Raw genomic sequence first — 21,433 nt, 5'->3', positions numbered from 1 at the left:
CATCCGCTCTGATTTCAGTAATTCAGGAATTATTTTAGTGGTTTTTTTTTTTGTAGTCACATTGCTTGGATAATAGAAATAGTCTAAGCACAGTGCACATGTCTTCCCATTCTGGAATGGAGGACTCTTTATAGAACTCAAGTTCCTAGCCAAGGGCCAGTCTTCTAAGCTGATCTTTGTAAGAATAAGCAGTTAGTCCTGCTATGGTAATTCTTCTGCACACATCCCTTATATATGTTTATTTTCTATATTAAAGGGAAAGGTTACCTTCTGTTATGATGTGCTTGCCTTAAATAACTTTTAAAGTCTTTTTCGTTTTCACACAGGTGAAAGTAGAACCATGTGAATTTTAGCTTCACACACACAAAAAAAAAATCCATGCCTTTGCCATCTTTTAGCACTTTTGCATGTAATAATATTTAATATTTTGATTGTACTAATGGCCAACTCAAGGTGTGTATTTGTGTGTGTGTGTGTGTGTGTGTGTTTACTGAGACTTTACTTTCTGGACTGACTTTCAGCAACTTACATAGAATGACAGAGCTAGGGGGCTGAGTGGTGACGCACTCAATTAAGTGCACATAAACCATGCATAAGATCCTAGGCTCAAGCCCCAGTTGCCGCCTGTAGCGGGGAAGCTTCCGAGTAGTACAGCGATGGTGCAGGTGTCTCTTTCTCCGTCTCTCTATCGCTCCATTCCACCTCAGTTTCTCTCTGTCTTTATCCAAAAATAAATAAAATAAAGTGTTTTAAAAAAATAGAAAGAGGTACCAGAGCTTCCCCCAGGACGTGGTGCTCCTGTGTGGTGTACTGGGGGCTCAGATTTGGACCACCCAAGCGACAAAGTACGCACCTTCCCAGGTGAGCCATCTTGCCAATCCAAACAATTTACATCTCAAAATATATTCTTTGGTGTATGGGCCCCTAGCACCAGGTAGCTAGGATAATCCAGGTGTTTGGGATAATCCAGTTTAGTGTCCTTTGCTCAGAATAGTTACTGACAGCATTTACCCATGTTTTATTCTTAGATTCAGAAAGATAATGCTGTAGAAAGTGAGCAGTGTGTCGGCATTTCAGAAGCCACTGTGTAGTGTTGTGGTATTCATGTCTAGGATCTAATTATGAATTAGAAAGAGTTGACTGAGTGTCTCAATTTAAGAATGCCTAAAGACAAGACTTACTGTGTATAATATGGCACCTGTTTTTTTAACCTGTCACCAGTTTTCAAATTTAAATGTGAATATAGGATTTAAAAATATTTTTACTCTTAAGATTATTATTTTTTTTCCTCCAGGGTTATTGCTGGGGCTCTGTGCCTGAACTATGAATCCGCTGCTCCTGGAGGCTATTGTTTCCCTTTTGTTGCTGTTGTTAATAATTATTGTTGTTATTGCTGTCATTGTTGTTGGATAGGACAGAGAGAACCTGAGAGAGGAGGGGAAGACAGAGGGAGAAAGAGAGATAGACACCAGCAGACCTGCTTCACCGCTTGTGAAGTGATCCCCCCTGCAGCTGGGGAGCCAGGGGCTTTTGAACCAGGATCCTTAAGCCGGTCCTTGCACTTTGCGCCATGTGCGCTTAACCCGCTGCACCACCACCCGGCCCCCTACTCTTAAGATTTTTAAAGCATTTTCAGTGAAATTATTAAGACAGTATTTGGTTTCATCTGTTTCCCCTGCATGGGAAGAGTATTATAGGATAGCCAGCCTGGTAGGCTTGTATGCGTGAGGATTGTAGGATAGCCATCTCTCTCCACTTCTCTCTGTCCTATCCAACGACATCAGTAACAACAACTACAATAAAAAAAAAAAAAAAAGGGCAGCAAAAGGGAATAAATAAATATTTTTAAAAGATGGGCTTAAATGCCCACAATTTTCCAGTTAAGTGCACTGTTTGTTCTTTAAAGAGCTGGCAAAACGTATGACCAAAATGAAAGTACTCTATAGACATTAAAATAGTCTCAGCTAAAGGAAGAAGTGCTTTAATAATTTCTTCAACTTCTTGTTAATTATCACTCCCCCTAAAGATATATGTTCTTGGACCAAGAAGATGGCACAGCCAAAACAGCCTTTCATGCGTAAGGTCCCCAAGGCCCTAAGTTCAGTCCCCAGCACCACCAAGACAGAGATGAACAGAACTCTGGACTTTCTTCTGCTTTTTCTTCCTCCCTCCCCTCCTCCGTCTCCTCTCTGCAACCATCATTTCCCCCACCCTCTCTTCTTCTTTCCTTCTTTGTCTCTCTCTAAGGTAAATAATAAAAGCTAATTTTTTTAAAGCTGTATACTCTTTACCATTTAAAATAAAGAAAGCGATGGAAATGACACTTTTCTTTAACGTAACCATTAGCAACGATGTTGGGTCGTCAGTTTCTCTTGTTTTGTAGATAACTGTGGCTCACAAATGTTAAGCAACTTGCCAGGTAAACCTGACACTGTGTGGTAACTAAATCTAAAATGTCCAGTCCAGAGTTAGAATTTGAAATTGAGCTGTGTTTCATTCAAAATAATGTTCTTTTTTTCTGTGGTGTTTGAAAATCATCTGACTTCTAAAAACCCAGAGGTGCCTCATGTTCAGCCTGGGGAATTTGGTTAATAAGTTACTGGACACTAGAAGTTTGCTAAGTGAGTAGATAGCAAATGTTGTAGCCATGCACACAAATGATAACTCTGTGAGGTAATGGATCAGTTAGGGTGTGGCGAGCATTTCGTAATATGTGCATATACTACGGTACGTAACGCATCTACACATATGTACACAATTTTAGTTTGTCAAGGAGATAAAGACCAAAAAGGAAAAAAGAAAAGAAAAAGAACAACAACAACAAAAAGCTAAATTGAGGGAGTCAGGAGGTAGCGTAGCAGGTTAAGCACACATGGCACAAAGCACAAGGGCCCAGCTTAAGGATCCCAGTTTGAGCCCCGGCTCCCCACCTGCAGGGGAGTCACTTCACAGGCAGTGAAGCAGGTCTGCAGGTGTCTGTCTCTCTCTCCCCCTCTCTGTCTTCACCTCCTCTCTCCATTTCTCTCTGTCCCATCCAATAACAATGACAACATCAACAACAACAATACAGTAACTACAACAAAACAAGGACAACAAAAGGGAATAAATAAATATTTTTAAAAAACAAATAAATAAAGCTAAATTGTTTTAAAAAGAAAAGAAAAACACTCCCATACCAGATACTTGATCTATTGGGACTGTCCCAAGGTATCTCAAAGTTTTGGAAGTAATTCTTATGGTTAATCAGAATAATTCTCTTTATCAGTACTTCTCAGACTGCAAAACTTGTGCAGATCACCTGATGGTTTTCTGAAGAATGCGGGTTCTGGTCCAAGAGGATTCGTGCAGGGCCTGAGCACCTGGTAGTTCGCATTTCTAGTGAGCATCTAGGTGACGTTACTGGTACTTCCACCCGCACTGTCCACAGTAGCAATTCACACTATGTGATGTTTGATCTGTGGTTTGAAATTTTGAGCTACAATTCCCGTAAAGGCGATGACTCATTCACATTTCTGTAATACCTGCCTCCTGATTTTTTCTTGAAGAATTTTCCTTTGCATTTAGGAGTGGTAACTTATGAAATAGTCAAGCTTTAAAGCATTCAGCCATAGGACTTTAATCTGCTAATTGATTTAGTTGTGAGAGTCCAAGTAAAGCCCTATTTCACCAAGATCTTGCCAAGCAGATCTCTACTTACACTTATCATTTATGTATTTATTTGCTTTTATTGTTTGAAAAAAATTCATAGACGGCTCAGCTTGGTAGCATCTATGTACTACTAGTTCTTTTCTGCAAGAAAGCAGACATTAATTCCAGCTTTAAAAAAAAAGTTTTAAAGAAAATGTCAGTAGCTCTCTATTGTATTCACATGTACCACTCGTGGAGGAAGAAAAAATTTTCACAGTTGACTGACTGTCTGCCATTTCCAGGTTCCCCAGCACCTCCATTGCCATCTGTTATGTCTCCTAGCAGGGCTGCAGCTGGCCAGCTGGCTCAACAAGGAGGTGACTTAATTGTTCCTGCAGGTATTCAGCATACTGATTGGATAAAGCCCTTCCTGCTACAGCTGATGCTAAACTAATTTACTGAGTTTCATAATCACTTGCTTTATAGTCTTAGGTGTGTGTATCTGCTGCTGCTGCTTTTTTTTTTTTTCAGTAATTAATGTTTAATTTATTAATGTTTCTAGCCATGTCTTTCTGCCTGGCTTTTCAAAGTAATTAGGCTCTATCTCTAACATGAAATTTAATTCACAAAGGTTAAAAAACATTGTAGAATTTGATTCATTTCAAAAACTATCTTTTCTTTGCTCTAGAAAGTGAAGGCTGACTTTTTTGGCTTTCAACTCTCCGCTTTGCAGCTCTGTTTTCAGTAAAATGGAAATGGAAAAGGAAAACATTTGTTTTCAGCCTAAGCTTAGAAGTAGTTTGTATATATGTGTTATAATAAATAAATAAATATAAGTGTTTGTTAATTTACTAATTATGCCCAATGAAAAATGTTTAGAAAAATCCATTTTATATACTGGATTTGCCCTGTACTTAGGTATTGCCTGGCCTAAATAATAATAGGAATAATAATTGAACACCATATTGTATATGAAATACTAACATTTTCTAATTTGTTCCTATGAAACTTTTTTTTATTTTTTTGTCTCCAGGGTTATTGTTGGGGCTCAGTGCCCGCACTAAGAATCCACTGCTCCTGGAGGCTATTTTTTTCCCTTTTGTTGCCCTTGTTGTTTATCGTTGTTGTTGTTATTGCTGTCATTATTGTTGGATAAGAGAAAGAGAAATGGAGAGAGGACAGGAGACAGAAAGGGGGAGAAGAAGATAGACACCTGCAGACCTGCTTCACCGCTTGTGAAGTGACCCCTGCTGCAGGTGGGAAGCCACGGGCTAGAACTGGGATCCTTATGCCAGTCCTTGGGCTTTGCCATGTGCGCTTAACCCACTGCGCTACAGCCTCTATGAAACTTTTTGTAAATTCTTAAATGTGTTTAATTTTACACACCATTCTTAATTTCAGACTGTGGAAAAGCTGTGCTAAAGGTTGACTATGGGAGTTTGAGAAAAGAAGAAATCTCACCCTAACTTTTAACATTATTTTCAGCAACTTACTTCTTGTTCTTATTCAGTTATGAGAGTTTCTGTCCCATTTACTGCTGTCACATTTATCCAACATTTTCTTGTATTAAAATATTTTGCAATTAGGAACTATATACTTATTGAATTATCAGAAAAGACATAACACTTTTTTTTCTGTGCAAAAATGTGTCATGACTTTTCCAACTACCCAGTAGTTGTATTTTATCAAAAATCAAAACAAAAAAACCCAACAATTATTTGGGCAATTCATAGTCAGGGTTTTATACTGCTTTTATTAGTTATAGATCTGGGGGAAGGTCTTTGCAGGGGAAAAAAAGTACAATATAGGTTTTATTTTAACCTAGCTGGTAGTTATATATTTTGAATGACCATATGAAAGTTGAATGACACTTTTAAACCCTCCAGAATTGTGGTAACTTTGTATCCTAGCTGCATTCTTCATGACAGAGTGAAAGGAAATCACTGTGAGGACTGTATAACTTTACTCACTGACAACTTTTTAAAGGTCAGTTATTTTAAGATGAATTGTGGAAATTTTGTTTCTTAAAGTAAAAAAAAGTAAAGCTTATATAAGAAAGTCAAATATGGTATTTTTTCAAGCAGATAGAGACCACATGACATCTTGAGTGGGCAGAAATATGATTAGAAAATTACACTCAGTGACTTGAGAAGTTCTAGTTCTTCACTTTGGGAACCTTCTTAGTTTTTAAATGCATAAGTAATTTAATTTGAAGAGCATGACTGTTCTGTTTTCTTTCCCTACTTGTCTGATTTGGTTTGTGTTTTTATCTTTTATTATAATCACACAGGCAGTCAGAAGGCACAGACCAAAAGTGGACCAGTCATTCTAGCAGATGAAATAAAAAATCCTGCAATGGAAAAGCTAGAACTTGTTAGAAAATGGAGTCTAAACACCTACAAGGTTTGTAATTTTTAAAATATTTCTATCCTAACTGACTCTAGGTATTTTTATTTGTATATTCAAATTATATTCAGTTGTGTGAACATTAGGTCATAATGCCATCTAGACATTAAGATAGAGAATAAAGCTTTTTTATTTTATTATGGATCGTTGCATAAATGCAGTTTATAAAGTTAGCCAAAGAGTGAGGCCAAGTGGTGACAGGCTCAATTATGTGCACATTACCCTGCTCCAGGACGCGGGTTCAAGCCTCTAGTGCCCACCTGTGGGAGTTGGGGGGAGCTTGACAAGCAGTGAAGTAGCACCACAGAGGTCTGTCTCTGTCTCCCTTTCTGTCCCCTTCCATATCAGTTCCTGTCTTTATCCAATAAATAAATAAATAAGCAAACAAATAAACTATATATATATTTTTAAAAGTTAGCAAGAAGGAAACTACTAAAATGCTTGCTAATAGCCAGCACACAATTGAAAAGCTATAAAACAACTATATTTTGTCCCCTTCCCTTTGTAATACTTTATAGCAACTCAATGTCAAGAAAACGAAATTCTTTTTCCAAAGTGTGGGATTCTCTGACTTTATTGTACTCACCCAGCACTGGCTGTGGTGATTACATCAGATTGCCAGTGTGTTGTCCTGCTTGTCAGCATTCTGGTATTACTTCAGAGTCGCTCCAGTTATTTTACTTATACTCCCCAAAAATCAAATCCTCAAACTGATTACTGCTACACTGATACACATTATATTGCATTACAACTAGCTCCAGCCCAGAGCCACTTAGTACCTTTCAGTCCTACCACAGGCAAGACTGTAGGGTTTGTAGAATAGTTAACTGGATGCCATAGAAGCTCAGGTCTCTTTGTGAGTTTGTTGTGGGTCTAGTAGTTTGTAAATTAGAAATAGCATTTTTGTACAGCCTGTGTCTTACTTTCAAGAGTCATGCAGAAGTGGGCTAGCAAAAAAATTCACCTGTTCATGCCTGAGACGCTAGGTTGATCTGGGCACTGCACATGCCAGAGGATGCTCTCATCTAAAAACAATACTGATCTCGGTTTCAGTATTCAGTTGGTATCTTCCCCAAACCTTAGATGCTTTAAATAATAATAATAATATTTAAGAGAGTTGAGCAGATAACTTCACCTGTTAGAGCACTAATCTATGTATCTGTAGCTCCAGAGGTCACAAGTTCAATTCCCAGCACCAGCTTATGCCAGAGCTGAGCAGTGCCCTGGCCCTCCTTCTCTCTAATAATAAATAAATAAATCTTTGCACAGAAAAATGTTGAATAATTTTCCACCAGTATTTACATTCTTATCAAATTAATCTCAGTTGCCTTAAATCAATATCTTTTGAACTTTCTTGTTTTTCTTGTCATCTTGCTTTATTCACTTAACTAACTGACCTGTTTCCCATCTTCAGTTTCTAAGTATTTCCATATATACTCCTTTCTTTCTTATCTTTCACCCTTAGTAGCTCCTTTGATATTTACCCATTGTTACCATGAAATTTTTTTTCCTCCTGGAACTTGTGTCTTTATTTATTTATTTAAGATTCATTTATTTATTCATGAGAGAAAAGCCAGAGCACTACTCAGTCACATGCTTTGTCTAGAATCAAACTCAGAACCTCATGGTTTTAAATACAATGCTCCACCTCCCAGCCTGCTGAATATCTTTTATTTTTTGGAATTATAGAAGAATGTCCTTTGTGCTATTTAAGTAATGAATCGATAGTGACTATCTTGTAAGTTCATGAGCTAATATTAGGATGGTGACTCATGGCATTTTATAGGGTATTTATCACCTTATTTCATCTACATCCCCCAGGTAGATCTCCGTAGAACAATATTTCACTTTTCCTTCTTCCTGCTCTTTAACTTTACTCCATTTGTTCAAGTAATCTGTAAAATATGAACTTCTGCTTTATAACAGTTCAACTCATGGTAAGCCACCCGACTTTTTAAAGATATTGAAAGACAGAGAGAACTGAGCTGCTTGTTTCTCTTCTCTTCAACTTCCTTTATAACACGTACTGATCTCCAGCTTTGCATTGTAATTGCAAGATGTGGTAGCAAACAACTTAAATAAAAATGTACTCTTCAGGTTTTCTCACTTCTTCCTTCTTTCTCTTTCTTTTCTTTTCCTTTGGCTCCATTCCTCCTTTCTTTTCCTCCCTCCCTCCCTCCCTCCCTCCCTTCTGCCTGCTACAGTCCTGTATCCACATGATTCAGCCATTCCCAGTGAACTCCTTTTCCCTTTCAACCACAAACAGAGACAAAGACAAGAGACCACAACAGTGCTGCACCACTCATAGAGCTTCCCTCATTGTCCATCATGTTCCCTGTGGTTCCAGGGCTTCGCGCATGGCAGCGTTTGCACTGTTCTGGGTTCGCTGTCACCCAGCTGTCTGTCACTATTGCTTTCTCTGCAAAATTCCACGTAGACTATCTGCATTACTCTAACTTACAGATTATATAAGAGTGTTGCCTATCTCGGAATATCTAAATTCAGCGATTTTCAAAACTTGTTTTTGTTCCTTTTTTTGTCTCCAGTGTTACCACTGGGGCTAGATGCCTGCACAACAAATCCACCTCTCCCAGTGGCCATTTTTCCCCTTTTTCTATTGTTATTATTTTTATTGATAGGACAGAGAGAAATTGAGGGGGAGAGGGAGAGAGAGAGAGGGAGAGAGAGAAAGAGACACCTGCAGCACTATTTCACCACACATGAGGCTTCTTTCCTCCCTATAGATTGGGACTGGGGGTTTGAACCTGGGTCCTTGAGCATGGTGTAATGTGTACACTCAACCAGTTCTCTACCACTTGGCCCCTCTCAAAACCTGTTGTAAGTGTTCATATGTACATCTTTTTTATTTAGAAGTTTTATGTATTTAATCATTCATTCATTCATTTATTCATTTGAGAGAGATGGGAGCCTCACTGTAACATGTGGTCTCGGGATCAAGACCTGCAAGGTGTCTCTCCCTGGGCTCTCTACCTCTATGCCTTCTAATCTGCTCTGCACTGCTTTTTTTTTTTTTTAATTTTATTTATTTATTCCATTTTGTTGCCTTTGTTGTTTTATTGTTGTAGTTATTATTGTTGTTGCTGTTGGATAGGACAGAGAGAAATGGAGAGAGGAGGGGGAAGACAGAGAGGGGGAGAGAAAGATAGACACCTGCAGACCTGCTTTACCACTTGTGAAGCGACTCCCCTGCAGGTGGGGAGCCAGGGCTCAAACCAGGATCCTTATGCTGGTCCTTGTGCTTTGCACCACCTGCGCTTAACCCACTGCTCTACAGCCCGACTCCCTCTGCACTGCTTTTTTAAAAAATATTTATTTATTTCATTTTGTTGCCCTTGTTATTGTATTGTTGTTGTAGTTATTATTGATTGTTGTTGTAGTTATTATTGTAGTTATTATTGATGTCATTGTTGTTGGATAGGACAGAGAGAAATGGAGAGAGGAGGGAAAGACAGAGAGGGGGAGAGAAAGACAGACACCTGCAGACCTGCTTCACTGCTTGTGAGGCGACTCCCCTGCCGGTGGGGAGCCAGGGGCTGAAACCGGGATCCTTAAGCCCGTCCTTGTGCTTTGCGCCTTAACCCGCTGTGCTACCGCCCGACTCCCACTGATTTTCTTGAGAACGAAAATCATTTCTTGCTAGACCTTCTACTCTACTGTCTGCTTGTAATCATTATTTCTGTTGGTGACGGGGGGAACAATGGTCAGTGTTTATTTTGCCCAGCCTACCACCAGACTTCCTCAATGGATTCGGGCTTCTTTACCTTCAACAAACCGTGTTATCTAGGTTGCTGTGGAAGGTCCCTCATGCTCTGGCTAGAGAACAGAGTCGGTGTCTGTCTCAGATAGTCCTGAAAAGCAAAGGAAACATCCAGGTGTGATGAGTAGTTGGCAGGAGCGGCATCTCTTCTTTATGTTTCCACGCTAGATCTGATTTCTTGCTGATGTTCTCTCATTAAAATCACAAATCCCACAATTAATTAAACTTTCTCTCACGGTAATTTTTCCATCTCCCCAAAGTGTAAGTATGCTTTCCACAGTAATAGTTGTATCCTTCTGTAAGCTTGACCTTTCACGTTACCTATTATTTTCTCTCTAAAATTTTCTATTTATTTACTTGTTTTTTACACAGAGCACTGCTCAGCTCTGGCTTACAGTGGTGCAGGGAATTAAACCTGGGACTTTGGGACCTCAGGCCTGACAGCCTCTGCATAACCATTATGCTATCACCCTCTGTACCATACCTATTATTTTTATACAGCTAAGGATTTCTACGGTTAAAAAAAAAAAGAATTCCTTTATAAAAGCATTAATTCATAAAGATCCTTAATTGAAAATGTATCAGGGCATTTGTTTTAGTTTCGAATACCTGGCTAATGTTAAAAGAGGAATATAAGTCTATATACACTGACAAGGAAAGCCTCCAGTAACTCATGGAAAATAAATATGTATGTGTAGACTACACACATTATGGATAGCATAGCAAAAGCTCATGTTTCTTTCATCTTTTTTTTTTTTTTAAGATGTGTTTGTTTATTTATAGAGAGAAAGCCAGCAGAGCCTAGCTCCACTCCAGCGTGCGGGGGCGGGGTAGGCCCCGGGGTCAACCTCTCTACCCGCAGACACCTCCCTCCCCACTCATGTGTACTTTGAAAATATCATGCCATTATATATATTTAAAAGAGAGTCTAGACGATCACCAAATTGTTAAGAATAGTTTCTGAATTTAATGGGATTAAAAGAGGAGGAATTTCACTTTATTTCATTTACCATTTTAAGGACTGATGTTGATTCTGTAACTGAAACTTTTTGAAAGACATAATGATAAAAGAGCAAATTGGCAAGTTTTTATTGTAATGCTTTTTACAACTTTAAATTTAAAGAAAAGGAAAATGTTTAGATTTTTTTTACACGAGAGAATGGCCCATGAGGCAAAGAGAAAGAGAGAAATGCCACTCAGCTACATGTGGTGGCAGAGATCAGAGTCGAAGCTCTCATTTGAGCCGTTTCCCTGGCCCCTCACTACTGTTTATATATATATATTGCCACCAGCCTTGTCACTGGGACTTGGTGATGGATCCACCACACCTGGTAGCCATCTCCCACCCCAACTTTTTTTTCCTTTCTTTTTTAATAGATGGAACAGAGAGAAATTGAGGGGGGAGGGGAAGGTAGGGAGAGAAAGAGAGACACCTGCAGACCTGCTTCAGCACTGGTGAAGCCTCCCACCACAGGTGGGGACCCTCACTACTTTTTAAAGGATGTTTCTGTTCATTTTAAATGATAAGTCTGTTAATATCCTATGTGTGTTTCAGAATGGGTTGAGTGGTGACATGCTTAATGACTTTTTGTCTTTTAACAAAAATTACAAGGAAGCTTTAATTTCTTTGTCCTTTGAAATGAAGTACGTTAAAGAAATTCTAAGTTCCTTTATCATAATTCTGGAGGTGAATAGCATAGTATAATTAATTAATGTTTTCTTTTATTTATGCCACCCATAAAAAAAAAAAGCCACCAGGAGCGGTAGATTCATCCAGTGCCTCCCCTTTCATATATATTATTTTATATATATTAATTGAGAGGACAGGGGGAGATAAAGGGGGAGAGAGAGAAAGAGAGACACTACAGCACTGCTTGACCACTCCTGCCGGTTTGGACTGGGGCCTTAAAACCCCAGCCCTTTGCACTGTAGTATGTGCACTCTACCCAGTGCACCCACACCCAGCCCTTAGAGGAGTATATTTTCATGCTCCACTCTCTGGGCAAAGGTAAGAATTGAAGTGGAGCAGTGATAGAACACAGGTGTACATGTGGGGCCCCCAGGCCTCACCCCTGGCACCTTATATGCTGGAGCAGGGCTCTACTCTTACTGTTTGCTCACTCATGAAATAATCTTTTTTTTTTTAAATCAGGAATCTTTCTTTCCTCTTTTCCTTCACTTCTTTCCTATTATCTCCTTCACTCCATCTCTACACATTTGTAGCTACTTATAGAAGAACAAGAGGCATTCAGTAGGGAAGAGATTTAGCTCTTATGTTCCCTACTAACAGTGTTGATTGATGCTAAGTATCTTTGTTGTTTTAAATAATCCACTCACGGGGCCAGGTGGTGACAACACCTAGTTCAGTGCACAAGGACCCAGGTTCAAACCCCTGGTCCCCACCTGCAGGGGGAAAGCTTCATGAGTGGTGAAGCAGAGCTGCAAGTGTCTCTCTATCTCTTTCCCTTTGTTTTTTATTATTTTTTATTTATAAAATGGAAACATTGACAAGAGCATAGGATAAGAGGGGTACATTTCCACACATTGCCCACCCCCAGAGCTTCATATCCAGTCCCCTCCCTTGATAGCTTCCCTATTCTTTATCCCTCTGGGAGTATGGACCCAGGGTCATTATGGGGTGCAGAAGGTGGAAGGTCTGGCTTCTGTAATTGCTTTCCTGCTGAACATGGGCGTTGACAAATGGATCCATACTCCCAGCCTGTCTTTCTCTTTCCCTAGTGGGGCAGAGATCTGGGGAGGCAGGGCAACAAGACACAATGTGGGGTCCTGTGCCCAAGGAAGTCTGGTTGGCATCATGGTATCATCTGGAACCTGGTGGCCTCACCCGAGATTCCCAGTTGAAAGCAGCTTCCTTGCAGAGCTCATAACAGGTGTTGTCTCCAAGCCCGTTTTTCCCTTTCTATCTCCCCCTTCCCTCTCAGTTTCTCTCTGTCTCTATTAAATAATAAACACATAAATAAACACATTAATATTTTAATGAGTAAATAATCTACTCATTAGAACCAATCTAACAGTATTCTGGTTAGTAGTAGTTATTAGACATACCTGGTAAACTTACTGAATCTTAATAAATTCTTAGAAGGACTGACAATTTTCAGTTTGTTAGACTAGTTTATTTTGAAGCCCAAAAAAGGAATATGTCATATATGCTAACATTTGTGCGCTAGATTACTGTACCATTTTTTCTTTTTCTTTTGTTCTTTTTTTTTCCCCCTAACCAAAGTGCATCTTTCCACTTTCAGTGCACTCGACAAATTATCTCAGAGAAGTTAGGCCGTGGCTCAAGAACTGTGGACCTTGAACTCGAAGCTCAGATTGATATCTTAAGAGATAACAAGAAAAAATATGAAAATATTCTACGACTGGCTCAGACACTGTCCACCCAGCTGTTCCAGATGGTGCATACACAGAGGCAGCTTGGAGATGCATTTGCTGACCTGAGTTTGAAGTCACTAGAACTCCACGTAAGATCACTTTAAAAACAGTTGGGAGGTGAGGGCATGCGAGTGGCAGTAGAAATATGCCAGAAGGTATGGTCACATAAAATGGTATATTAGGGGAGCCGGGCAGTAGCGCAGCGGGTTAAGCACATGTGGTGCAAAGCACAAGAACCTGTTAGGATCCCGGTTCGAACCCCTGGCTCCCCAACTGCAGGGGAGTTGCTTCACAGGCGGTGAAGTAGATCTGCACGTGTCTCTCTGTTTCTCTTCCTATCTCCCCCTTCTCTCTCAATTTCTCTCTTTTTCTATCCAAAAACAAATAAATAAAAAAAAAACAAGCAAAAAGAAAACTAAAAGAAATATGCCAGAAGGTCATGAATTACATTTCTCTCTGCTCAACTCTTAATAAAATGGGAGTTTTGAGATGTTTTTTGAATCCAGAGTGACTTTTATCAGCATAGTGGTCCAGATGTCAGCTGGAGGTTTCTGTTGAAAGCACCTTGGCTAGCAGGAAGGACAGAGTTTGCCACCTGCCTAGAGAGAATCAACTCTATAGTTGGGCCTGGGTAGAAAGTAAATATGGGGCCCAGGGGTATCATAATGGTTATGCAAAGAGATTCTCATACCTCAGGCTCCAAAGCCGCAGGTTCAGTCTTCTACACCACTATAAGCCAGAGCTGAGTAGTGCTCTGGAAAGAAAGAAGAGAAGGAGGCAGACAAGTGAGAGGGCATCTATTGGCGATCTACCTAATCTGCAAGTGCTTTGAGCAAATAGGGGCTTGCTTGACTGGGTTTGGGATGTGCTTTTATTGGAATTGTTTATATAAATCACAAATTTTAGAATGAAAGTGTTTTTCTGCATGTATCTCCATAGGTATTTAGCAAAGAACCCCTCAGATTGTCTTATGTCACTTTAAGTGACTCCTTTTATGTTTTTCCCTCTTCACCTGGAGCAAGTAACTATGGAAACCTTGGGTCCATACTCCCAGAGGGATAAAGAATAAGAAAGCTATCAGGGGAGGGGATGGGATATGGAGATCTAGTGGTAGGAATTGTGTGGAGTTGTACCCCTCTTATCCTATGGTTTTGTTAATGTCTCCTTTTTTAAATAAATAAAATAATTTAAAAAAAGAAAGTCATTGCCTGTAGGTTTCTGACTTAATCTTAGAAGAGTAATAATTTTGATAACATCTAGAATCTTAGACAAAGAAAATTTGGCTAGAGCTGGCAGTATATAGTGTAACAGTAGAAATACTGAGATTCTAATTGAATTGAATCATTTCACAGACACAAAGAGGAACTTTTCTATTTAGGAAACTGGATCGTCCCATCAGCTATATTCACTGAGTGTTCACGACTTCGCTGTAATGTCACAGCAGCACTGTGAGAAGTTACCTGCACTTTATATGTGTGGGAACTATGTATAGCCACCAGGAAAGGTTAGATCATTTTTATAAGATCACAAAACAAATAAATAGAATTGGAGGGGGCTGCATGGTGGCGCACTGGGTTAAGCGCACACAGTATGAAGCGCAAAGATCCAGGTTCAAGCCCCCCAGCTCCCCATCTGCTGGGGGGTTGCTTCACAAGCACTGAAGCATGTCTGCAAGGGTCTATCATTCTCTCTCTCTTTCTGTCTTCCCCTCCCCTCTCAGTTTCGCTCTGTCCTATTCAATAAAACAGAAGGAAAGATGGCCACCGGGAGCAGTGGATTTAAAGTGCTGGCACTGAGCCAGGAATAACCCTGGAAGCAAAATAAATAAGTAAACAAATAAATAAAGAGAGAGAAAGTTCATTACTTTTATTATTTCTGGGAGATCTTCCAGTGAAAGAGTTTACTTAAAAAATAGAATTAAGGAGGTTGGGCAGTAGTGGCAGCGGGTTAAGCGCACATGGTGCAAAGTGCAAAGATTGGAGTAAAGATCCTGGTTCGAGCCCCCAACTCCCCACCTGCAGGGAGGTAGCTTCACAAGCAGTGAAGCAGATCTGCAGATGTCTATCTTTCTCTCCCCCTCTTTGTCTTCCCCTCCTCTCTCAATTTCCCTCTGTCCTATCCAGCAACAATGATAATAATAACCACAACAATGATAAAACAGCAAGGGCAACAAAAGGGGGGGAATCCTCCAGGAGCAATAGATTCATGTTGCAGGCACTGAGCCCCAGCAATAACCCTGGAGGAAAAAAAAATAGAATTAAAACTTTTTATCTTGCAGCTATCATATGAGTTCATTGGAGACGGCATACAGTATGGGCTGTTAAAAATCTGATTTTCTAGGGAGTCGGGTGGCAGCCCAGCAGGTTAAGCGCACATGGGGCAAAGCGCAAGGACCGGCGTAAGGATCCCGGTTTGAGCCCCCGGCTCCCCACCTGTAAGTTAGTCACTTCACAGGCGGTGAAGCAGGTCTGCAGGTGTCTTTTTCTCCCCCTCTCTGTCTTCCCCTCCTCTCTACATTTCTCTCTGTCCTGTACAACAACAAGGATATTAAAAACAACAACAATAATAACTACAACAATGAAAAACGAGCAACAAGAGGGAAAATAAATATAAAATTTTTTTTTTTAAATCTGATTTTCTATAGCTTAAAACATTTTGCTGTTACAGCATCTTAGAAGTTATCTCACCACTATGCAGTCAAATGCTCTACCACTGAGCTATACCCCCTGAAGTGATCTCACCACTATGAACCAGTTGTTTCTGACTATGTTAAAAATGACTGAGATAATGGCACAAAAAAGTGATTGCACTGTCTGGAAGAATAATGCAATACTGAAAGAAAATTTTTTTAATTATATTTTTCTGTTTTTGTTGCCTTTGTTATTTTCTTTTGTTGTAGTTATTATTGTTGTTGATGTCATCGTTGTTAGATAGGACAGAGAGACATGGAGAAAGGAGGGGAGGACAGGGGGGAGAGAAAGAGAGACACTTGAAGACCTGCTTCACTGCCTTTGAAGCAACTCCCCTGCAGGTGGAGGGCCGGGGGCTTGAACTAGGATCCTTACGCCGGTCCTTGCGTTTTGTGCCACGTGTGCTTAATCCGCTGCACTACCGCCAACTCCCCAGAAATATTTTTTTTTATTGTTGCCAAAAAAGAAATCTGGAAAAACTATGCCTATAGTCCTTTTTATTTCTGTCCCTGCAGCACCATTGAGAATTTCGTTTTGGGCCGGGCAGTGGCACACCTGGCTAAGCACATGTGCAAGGATCTGGGTTCAATACCCTTTCCCCCACCTACAGCAGGGGCACTTCACAAGCGGTGAGGCAAGTCTATAGGTGTCTTTCTCTCTTCCTCTATTTTTCTCCCTCCACTGTCAATTTTTCTCTGTCCTAGCCAATAAAATGGAAAAAGTGGCCACCAGGAGCAGTGGATTTGTTGTGCCTGCACCAAGCCTCATTGATAACCTTAGAGGCAAAGAAAGAAAGGAAGAAAGAAAGAAAGAAAGAAAGAGAGAAAGAAAGAAAGAAAGAAAGAAAGAAAGAAAGAAAGAAAAAGAGAGAGTTTTTCTCTTTCTTCCCATAGCAGCAAAGAATATACCAGAAGCACCTTATACTTATTAGGAAAATCATAAGAGAACTGTGGACTCTGGTGTCATAATAAAACTGATGATATAAGTGACATCTCAGGCTGATCTTCAGTTGATGTCTAAGATGAATTTTCTCAAATTCAGGAGTCAACATACAGCATGTTTTGTGGGTTTTTTTCTCTCTTTTTCTGAATACCACATTTTTAAGAAAAAAAAGGAAATAGGATATTGCATTGATCAAGATTTCAAAAAAACAAGACAGAACCATATTGCATGCATTGTATAGCATGTTGATCCCAAGGTATTACTTGGTCTTGAAAGGTTGACCAGAAACGGGAATAAGGAATCAGCATGCCTAAATCCCCTCAGTGCTAGCCGTGATGTAGGAGCTGCTCAAGAGGAAGTTTTCAAGTGTTCCACACCTTTGCTGTCATCTGTATGTCAAGCAAGCAGGGTTTGTTGTTGTTGTTTTTTAATATCAGGGAATTGTTGGACCTTGTCTCTTCAGTGGCAGTTTAGTACTATAGCCTAGTGCCCTGCAAGGGGAGGGGGGTGTTGACAGAAGCCAGAGCCCCACTTGGGCACATGTTATATTGAGGATTGAACTGGGAGCCTCAGGCATGTAAGTCCTGTGCTCTACCAGCTGAATTAGCTGAACTGTTTTCCCCTCTTCCATGTACAGCCCTGTACTTATTGTATATTTTTTCTTTTTTCTTTTTCTTCTTTATTATTATTTATTTATCCCCTTTTGTTGCCCTTGTTGTTTTATTGTTGTAGTTATTATTGTTGTTATTGATGTCATTGTTGTTAGGTAGGATAAAGAGAAATGGAGAGAGGAGGGGGAGAGAAAGATAGACACCTGTAGACCTGCTTCACCGCTTGTGAATCGACTCCCCTGCAGGTGGGGAGCCAGGGGCTCGAACCAGGATCCTCACGCCGGTCCTTGTGCTTTGTGCCAGTTAAGTTTTCAAATTGCACATTAAAATCTTAAGTTTAGGCATAGTCTACTCACAAAGTTAGAGAAGAGACTGGTGATACATACAAAAGTGTCAGTTCACTCTTTCTACGTTGAATGCATGCCTGCTTTTCTCGTCTGTTAATAAAGGACTCCAAATTCTGATTTACATTTCAACCTGCTGCTGTTCTGAGTTATTCTACTCTACTTTTTTAATTTGATTTTAAAGTTTATCTTTTAATCACTGAATACCAAAGATAATTAGTACAGTTGAGTTGAATGTGTGAATTTTTTCTGAAAGTTATGTTTTTTTCCTCCTGCTTTATTCTGTTTTCAGTAATTGTTTAGTCTTCCTCATGCAGCCTAACTTGCTTACTCATGACGCCAGAAGTCTTCAGCTGCCCTGCATTTCATTTTCTTAGCCATCAATTGATGCTCCTTTTAGACTCCTGTATCTACTCGTACTGGCAAATCAGAGTCTGAACATTTTGGAGGCTCAAGAGTTACGTGGCCTTCTCTTAAGTGGAAAATGCTTTCAGCTTAGTAAAAACAATTTTGTGTTAAGTGACTGTTTTTTGCATAACAAATTTAACTGTCGCTATGACACTAGCATTCAATTGGCATCTTCTAAAATCCTAGTTAATTCTCACTGTAGCCTTTTCAGCTGCAATTAGCATTGAAACAAACTTCACAATTTCAGAGTCAAATACTGTCGTACAGTAGGAAACTGATCAGGTGTTTAATTTTCATCAGATGAGTTCCATATTAATCAAGTAGCTGATCAGACTTGACCTGGGAAGCTTTCACTGCTGAGAAAAATTGAGAGTTCCTCCATCTTGTATCTGAAGGAGTCATACATAATGTTTTCTAAGCCAAGACTGAGTTGTTTATGCAGTGAGAATGAACTAACAGTGCTGAGTGATCCTTCCCCAGCTCTGTGCTTAGATAGGCCTGTGGCCACGAAGTTTACAGTGTGATACATATTATTAATATTTATACTCTGAAGAGATTCCATCAAGCACCCCCCCAAAATCACAATCTATTTTATGTATGAAAGTTCCAGCCAATTGTTACCTAATTTGGTTGTAAGAGTTAAAGTTTCTCTGATTGATAATCTGCTATATTTTCCTTCCTAACAGCTGTGCTTACAGTGTAACAGAAACAAACCGTAGAAATGAAAATATTCCTCCTAATACAAAGTAGTTGAGCCTTTTAGAATTACCTGATTTGTCTTTATGTATCTGAGCTGACAATTTTGGTTAACGAGAGTTTACTTGGTAACTATATAGCTAGCTGTGGTTTAAATTTCAGTTTATGGAAAGATTGAAAGAAAAGAAAAACCCATATTTACTTTCTAAATCAAATATTTTCCCATTAGAGATATGCTTTAAAGCCTTTTAGTCATGTTGGGTAATTTATAACAGAATATGTTAAGCTGACTTCTTTGTTTTAGGAGGAATTTGGCTATAATGCAGATACTCAGAAGCTACTGGCTAAAAATGGAGAGACTCTTCTTGGGGCCATTAATTTTTTCATCGCCAGTGTGAACACTTTGGTGAATAAAACAATTGAAGATACGTTAATGACTGTGAAACAGTATGAAAGTGCCAGGTAGGTGTATGTTTTTACTGTATCCTTTGTCTTACAGACATTGATCCAGTGAAGATTTTTGGTAACAAGTAGGAAAAAACAACTGGCCAATAGGAACAAAATAAAGAATGTCTTAGATCAGGCAAGAGTCAAAGTTGTGGTAACTTCTCGGAACAGTGTAACTAGGACCTGATGCTGGTACACTGGTTCTTGAAAGAACCACAGCAGCTGTATATAGTTTCCAGAAGGCCCCCGACTGCTCTGCTTTATTGGCTCTGGAGTTCCTGGTTGAGCCTTGACCATGTGCCCAAACCCTGCCTGTTAGGACGAGGGCAGTGGAGAACCTCCCAGCTCCAGCTACCAGGTTGATAGCCAGGAGCTTCTGTAACCTGTCCTAACCCCTCCTGTTCACCTTGACCGCCACTGCTTCCCAGTGTAAGCAGGTACCTTGCTTCATCAGCTGGACTCATAGTTTCAATTTCTCTCCAATGTATCAGCTTATTTCTACTTGATGATTTTGTTTAAGTTGTGTGAATGCTACCTTTTTGATCTCCTCTTTGCTCAAACTATAATCAGCCTTCAAACTCTGTAACTTTTTGCTTTTTGCATACATTAAATATATACAATGTTTCTTTTCTTTCTTCTCTCTCTCTCCTTCCCTCCCTCCCTCTTTGCCACCATGGGTTTATCAGTGGAGCTTGGTGCCTGCATGACAATTCCACCATTGCATGTGGCATTCCTTTTTGCAATAGAGGATGAGAGGTAGGATTGACACCTGCAGTACCCCCTCAACTGCTCATGAAGCTTCCACCAGGCAAGTGGGGACTGGGGTCTCGAGCATGGTCACATGTGAGCTTTATTGGGTAACCCACCACCTGGCCCTTAGAATGTAGTGTGCTCATACACTTTATGAACACACACGATTTTTCTTTGCTAGCCATCCTATTAGGTAAACAGTGTCCGTCTTATTCAGTAAGCACCTCCTGTAGCAGACCCGTCATAGACTTTTAGCTCTTGATTTGAGACCCATTCCCCCAACCTCATTCCAATCTCCTTTGAATTTTTTTCTCTGAATATTTGAAATCCTTATTTTCTGTTCTCTTTTTTAGAGTAAGTTGAAAAGTACAAACATTACCTTTTAGAAGTCCGGCAACTTTTTGGCCTCTTGCCCACTTTAATGATGTGAGCAGTGCCTGTGAAAACCCTGGACTGATCTCGTCATGTTGTAATCCACCGCTTACTCTTAAGCATTTATTTCCTTATGCTTTACATAAGTAAAAGCCCAGATCACTTTTAAAGTGAGCTTTTGATCTTCTTACCAGAGATTCCTCTGTCCTGTTCTGTGTTTGTAATTTTCTATTTAGTATTAACAGATGAGATTTTTATTTACTTGGAGATGAAGGTTCAAGCAAATAGCTGTGGTTGTCTGGTGGGAGGAGGGGGAAGGGTTGTTTGCCTTCTTGCCTTTAGCATTTGGACCTGGGGGTTGTTTTTTTAAATAGCTTTTCTTTATTGTTTGAATTATTAGCTAACATGTTGTTAAAATTGGGAGATAGAAAAAAGAAACAGCAGAAATCCATCAACGGGATAGCCCCAAGCAGCCTTCGCGATAACTGCTTCTCCTTCTCGGTGTGAGCCCTGCATGCAGATGGTCTTCGTCTTTCAAAGGCTGCGGTGTGTGTATTTCTCTACCTGTTTTATTTGGTTGTTTTCCAGATCCACCTATGTCTTCTTCATAATGACCTCATTAGTTCACTATAAATGCTATTCCTTTTTTCTCTTTAGGCATTTTAAGTATTCTTACTTTTTAATATTCCAGGTTGTTCTGAATATTTACAAGCTTTGAATGTAAAATGTTTTCATTCTAAATGTACCTGTCACACCTTTGTTAAGAAATACTTGAATCTGTGGTCTGGGAGGTGGCACGGTGGATAAAGCATCGGACTCTCAAGCATGAGGTGCTGAGTTCAGTCCCCGGCAGCACAAGTACCAGAGTGATATCTGGTTCTTTCTCTCTCTCCTTCTATCTTTCTCATTAATAAATAAATAAAATCTTTAAAAAGAAAGAAAGAAAGACTTGAATCTAAGATTGGC

The 21,433-nt window shown here is 39.8% G+C and overlaps 1 protein-coding gene across 9 annotated transcripts in view; it reads left to right on the top strand.

Moving 5' to 3' along the window:
• ARFIP1 (ADP ribosylation factor interacting protein 1) overlaps positions 1 to 21,433 on the top strand; it is a 123,188-nt gene that overhangs the window by 52,377 nt on the left and 49,378 nt on the right. For 5 of the 9 annotated variants that reach the window (XM_060178943.1, XM_060178948.1, XM_060178945.1 and 2 more), the window contains 4 exons: positions 3,930 to 4,025; positions 5,918 to 6,030; positions 13,075 to 13,296; positions 19,203 to 19,360. In XM_060178943.1, coding sequence (XP_060034926.1) covers positions 3,930 to 4,025; positions 5,918 to 6,030; positions 13,075 to 13,296; positions 19,203 to 19,360 — 589 coding nt within the window. Of the gene's footprint in view, positions 1 to 3,929; positions 4,026 to 5,478; positions 5,614 to 5,917; positions 6,031 to 13,074; positions 13,297 to 19,202; positions 19,361 to 21,433 lie in introns of those variants that run through there. The other 4 variants (XM_060178944.1, XM_060178940.1, XM_060178946.1 and 1 more) reach the window with 2 other exon arrangements.

Source organism: Erinaceus europaeus, chromosome 19 (genome assembly GCF_950295315.1).
Source record: "Erinaceus europaeus chromosome 19, mEriEur2.1, whole genome shotgun sequence".
Taxonomy (NCBI): Eukaryota; Metazoa; Chordata; class Mammalia; order Eulipotyphla; family Erinaceidae; genus Erinaceus; species Erinaceus europaeus.
The sequence above is the reverse complement of the archived record's forward strand: the minus strand, read 5'-3'. Positions and strand labels throughout refer to the sequence as shown.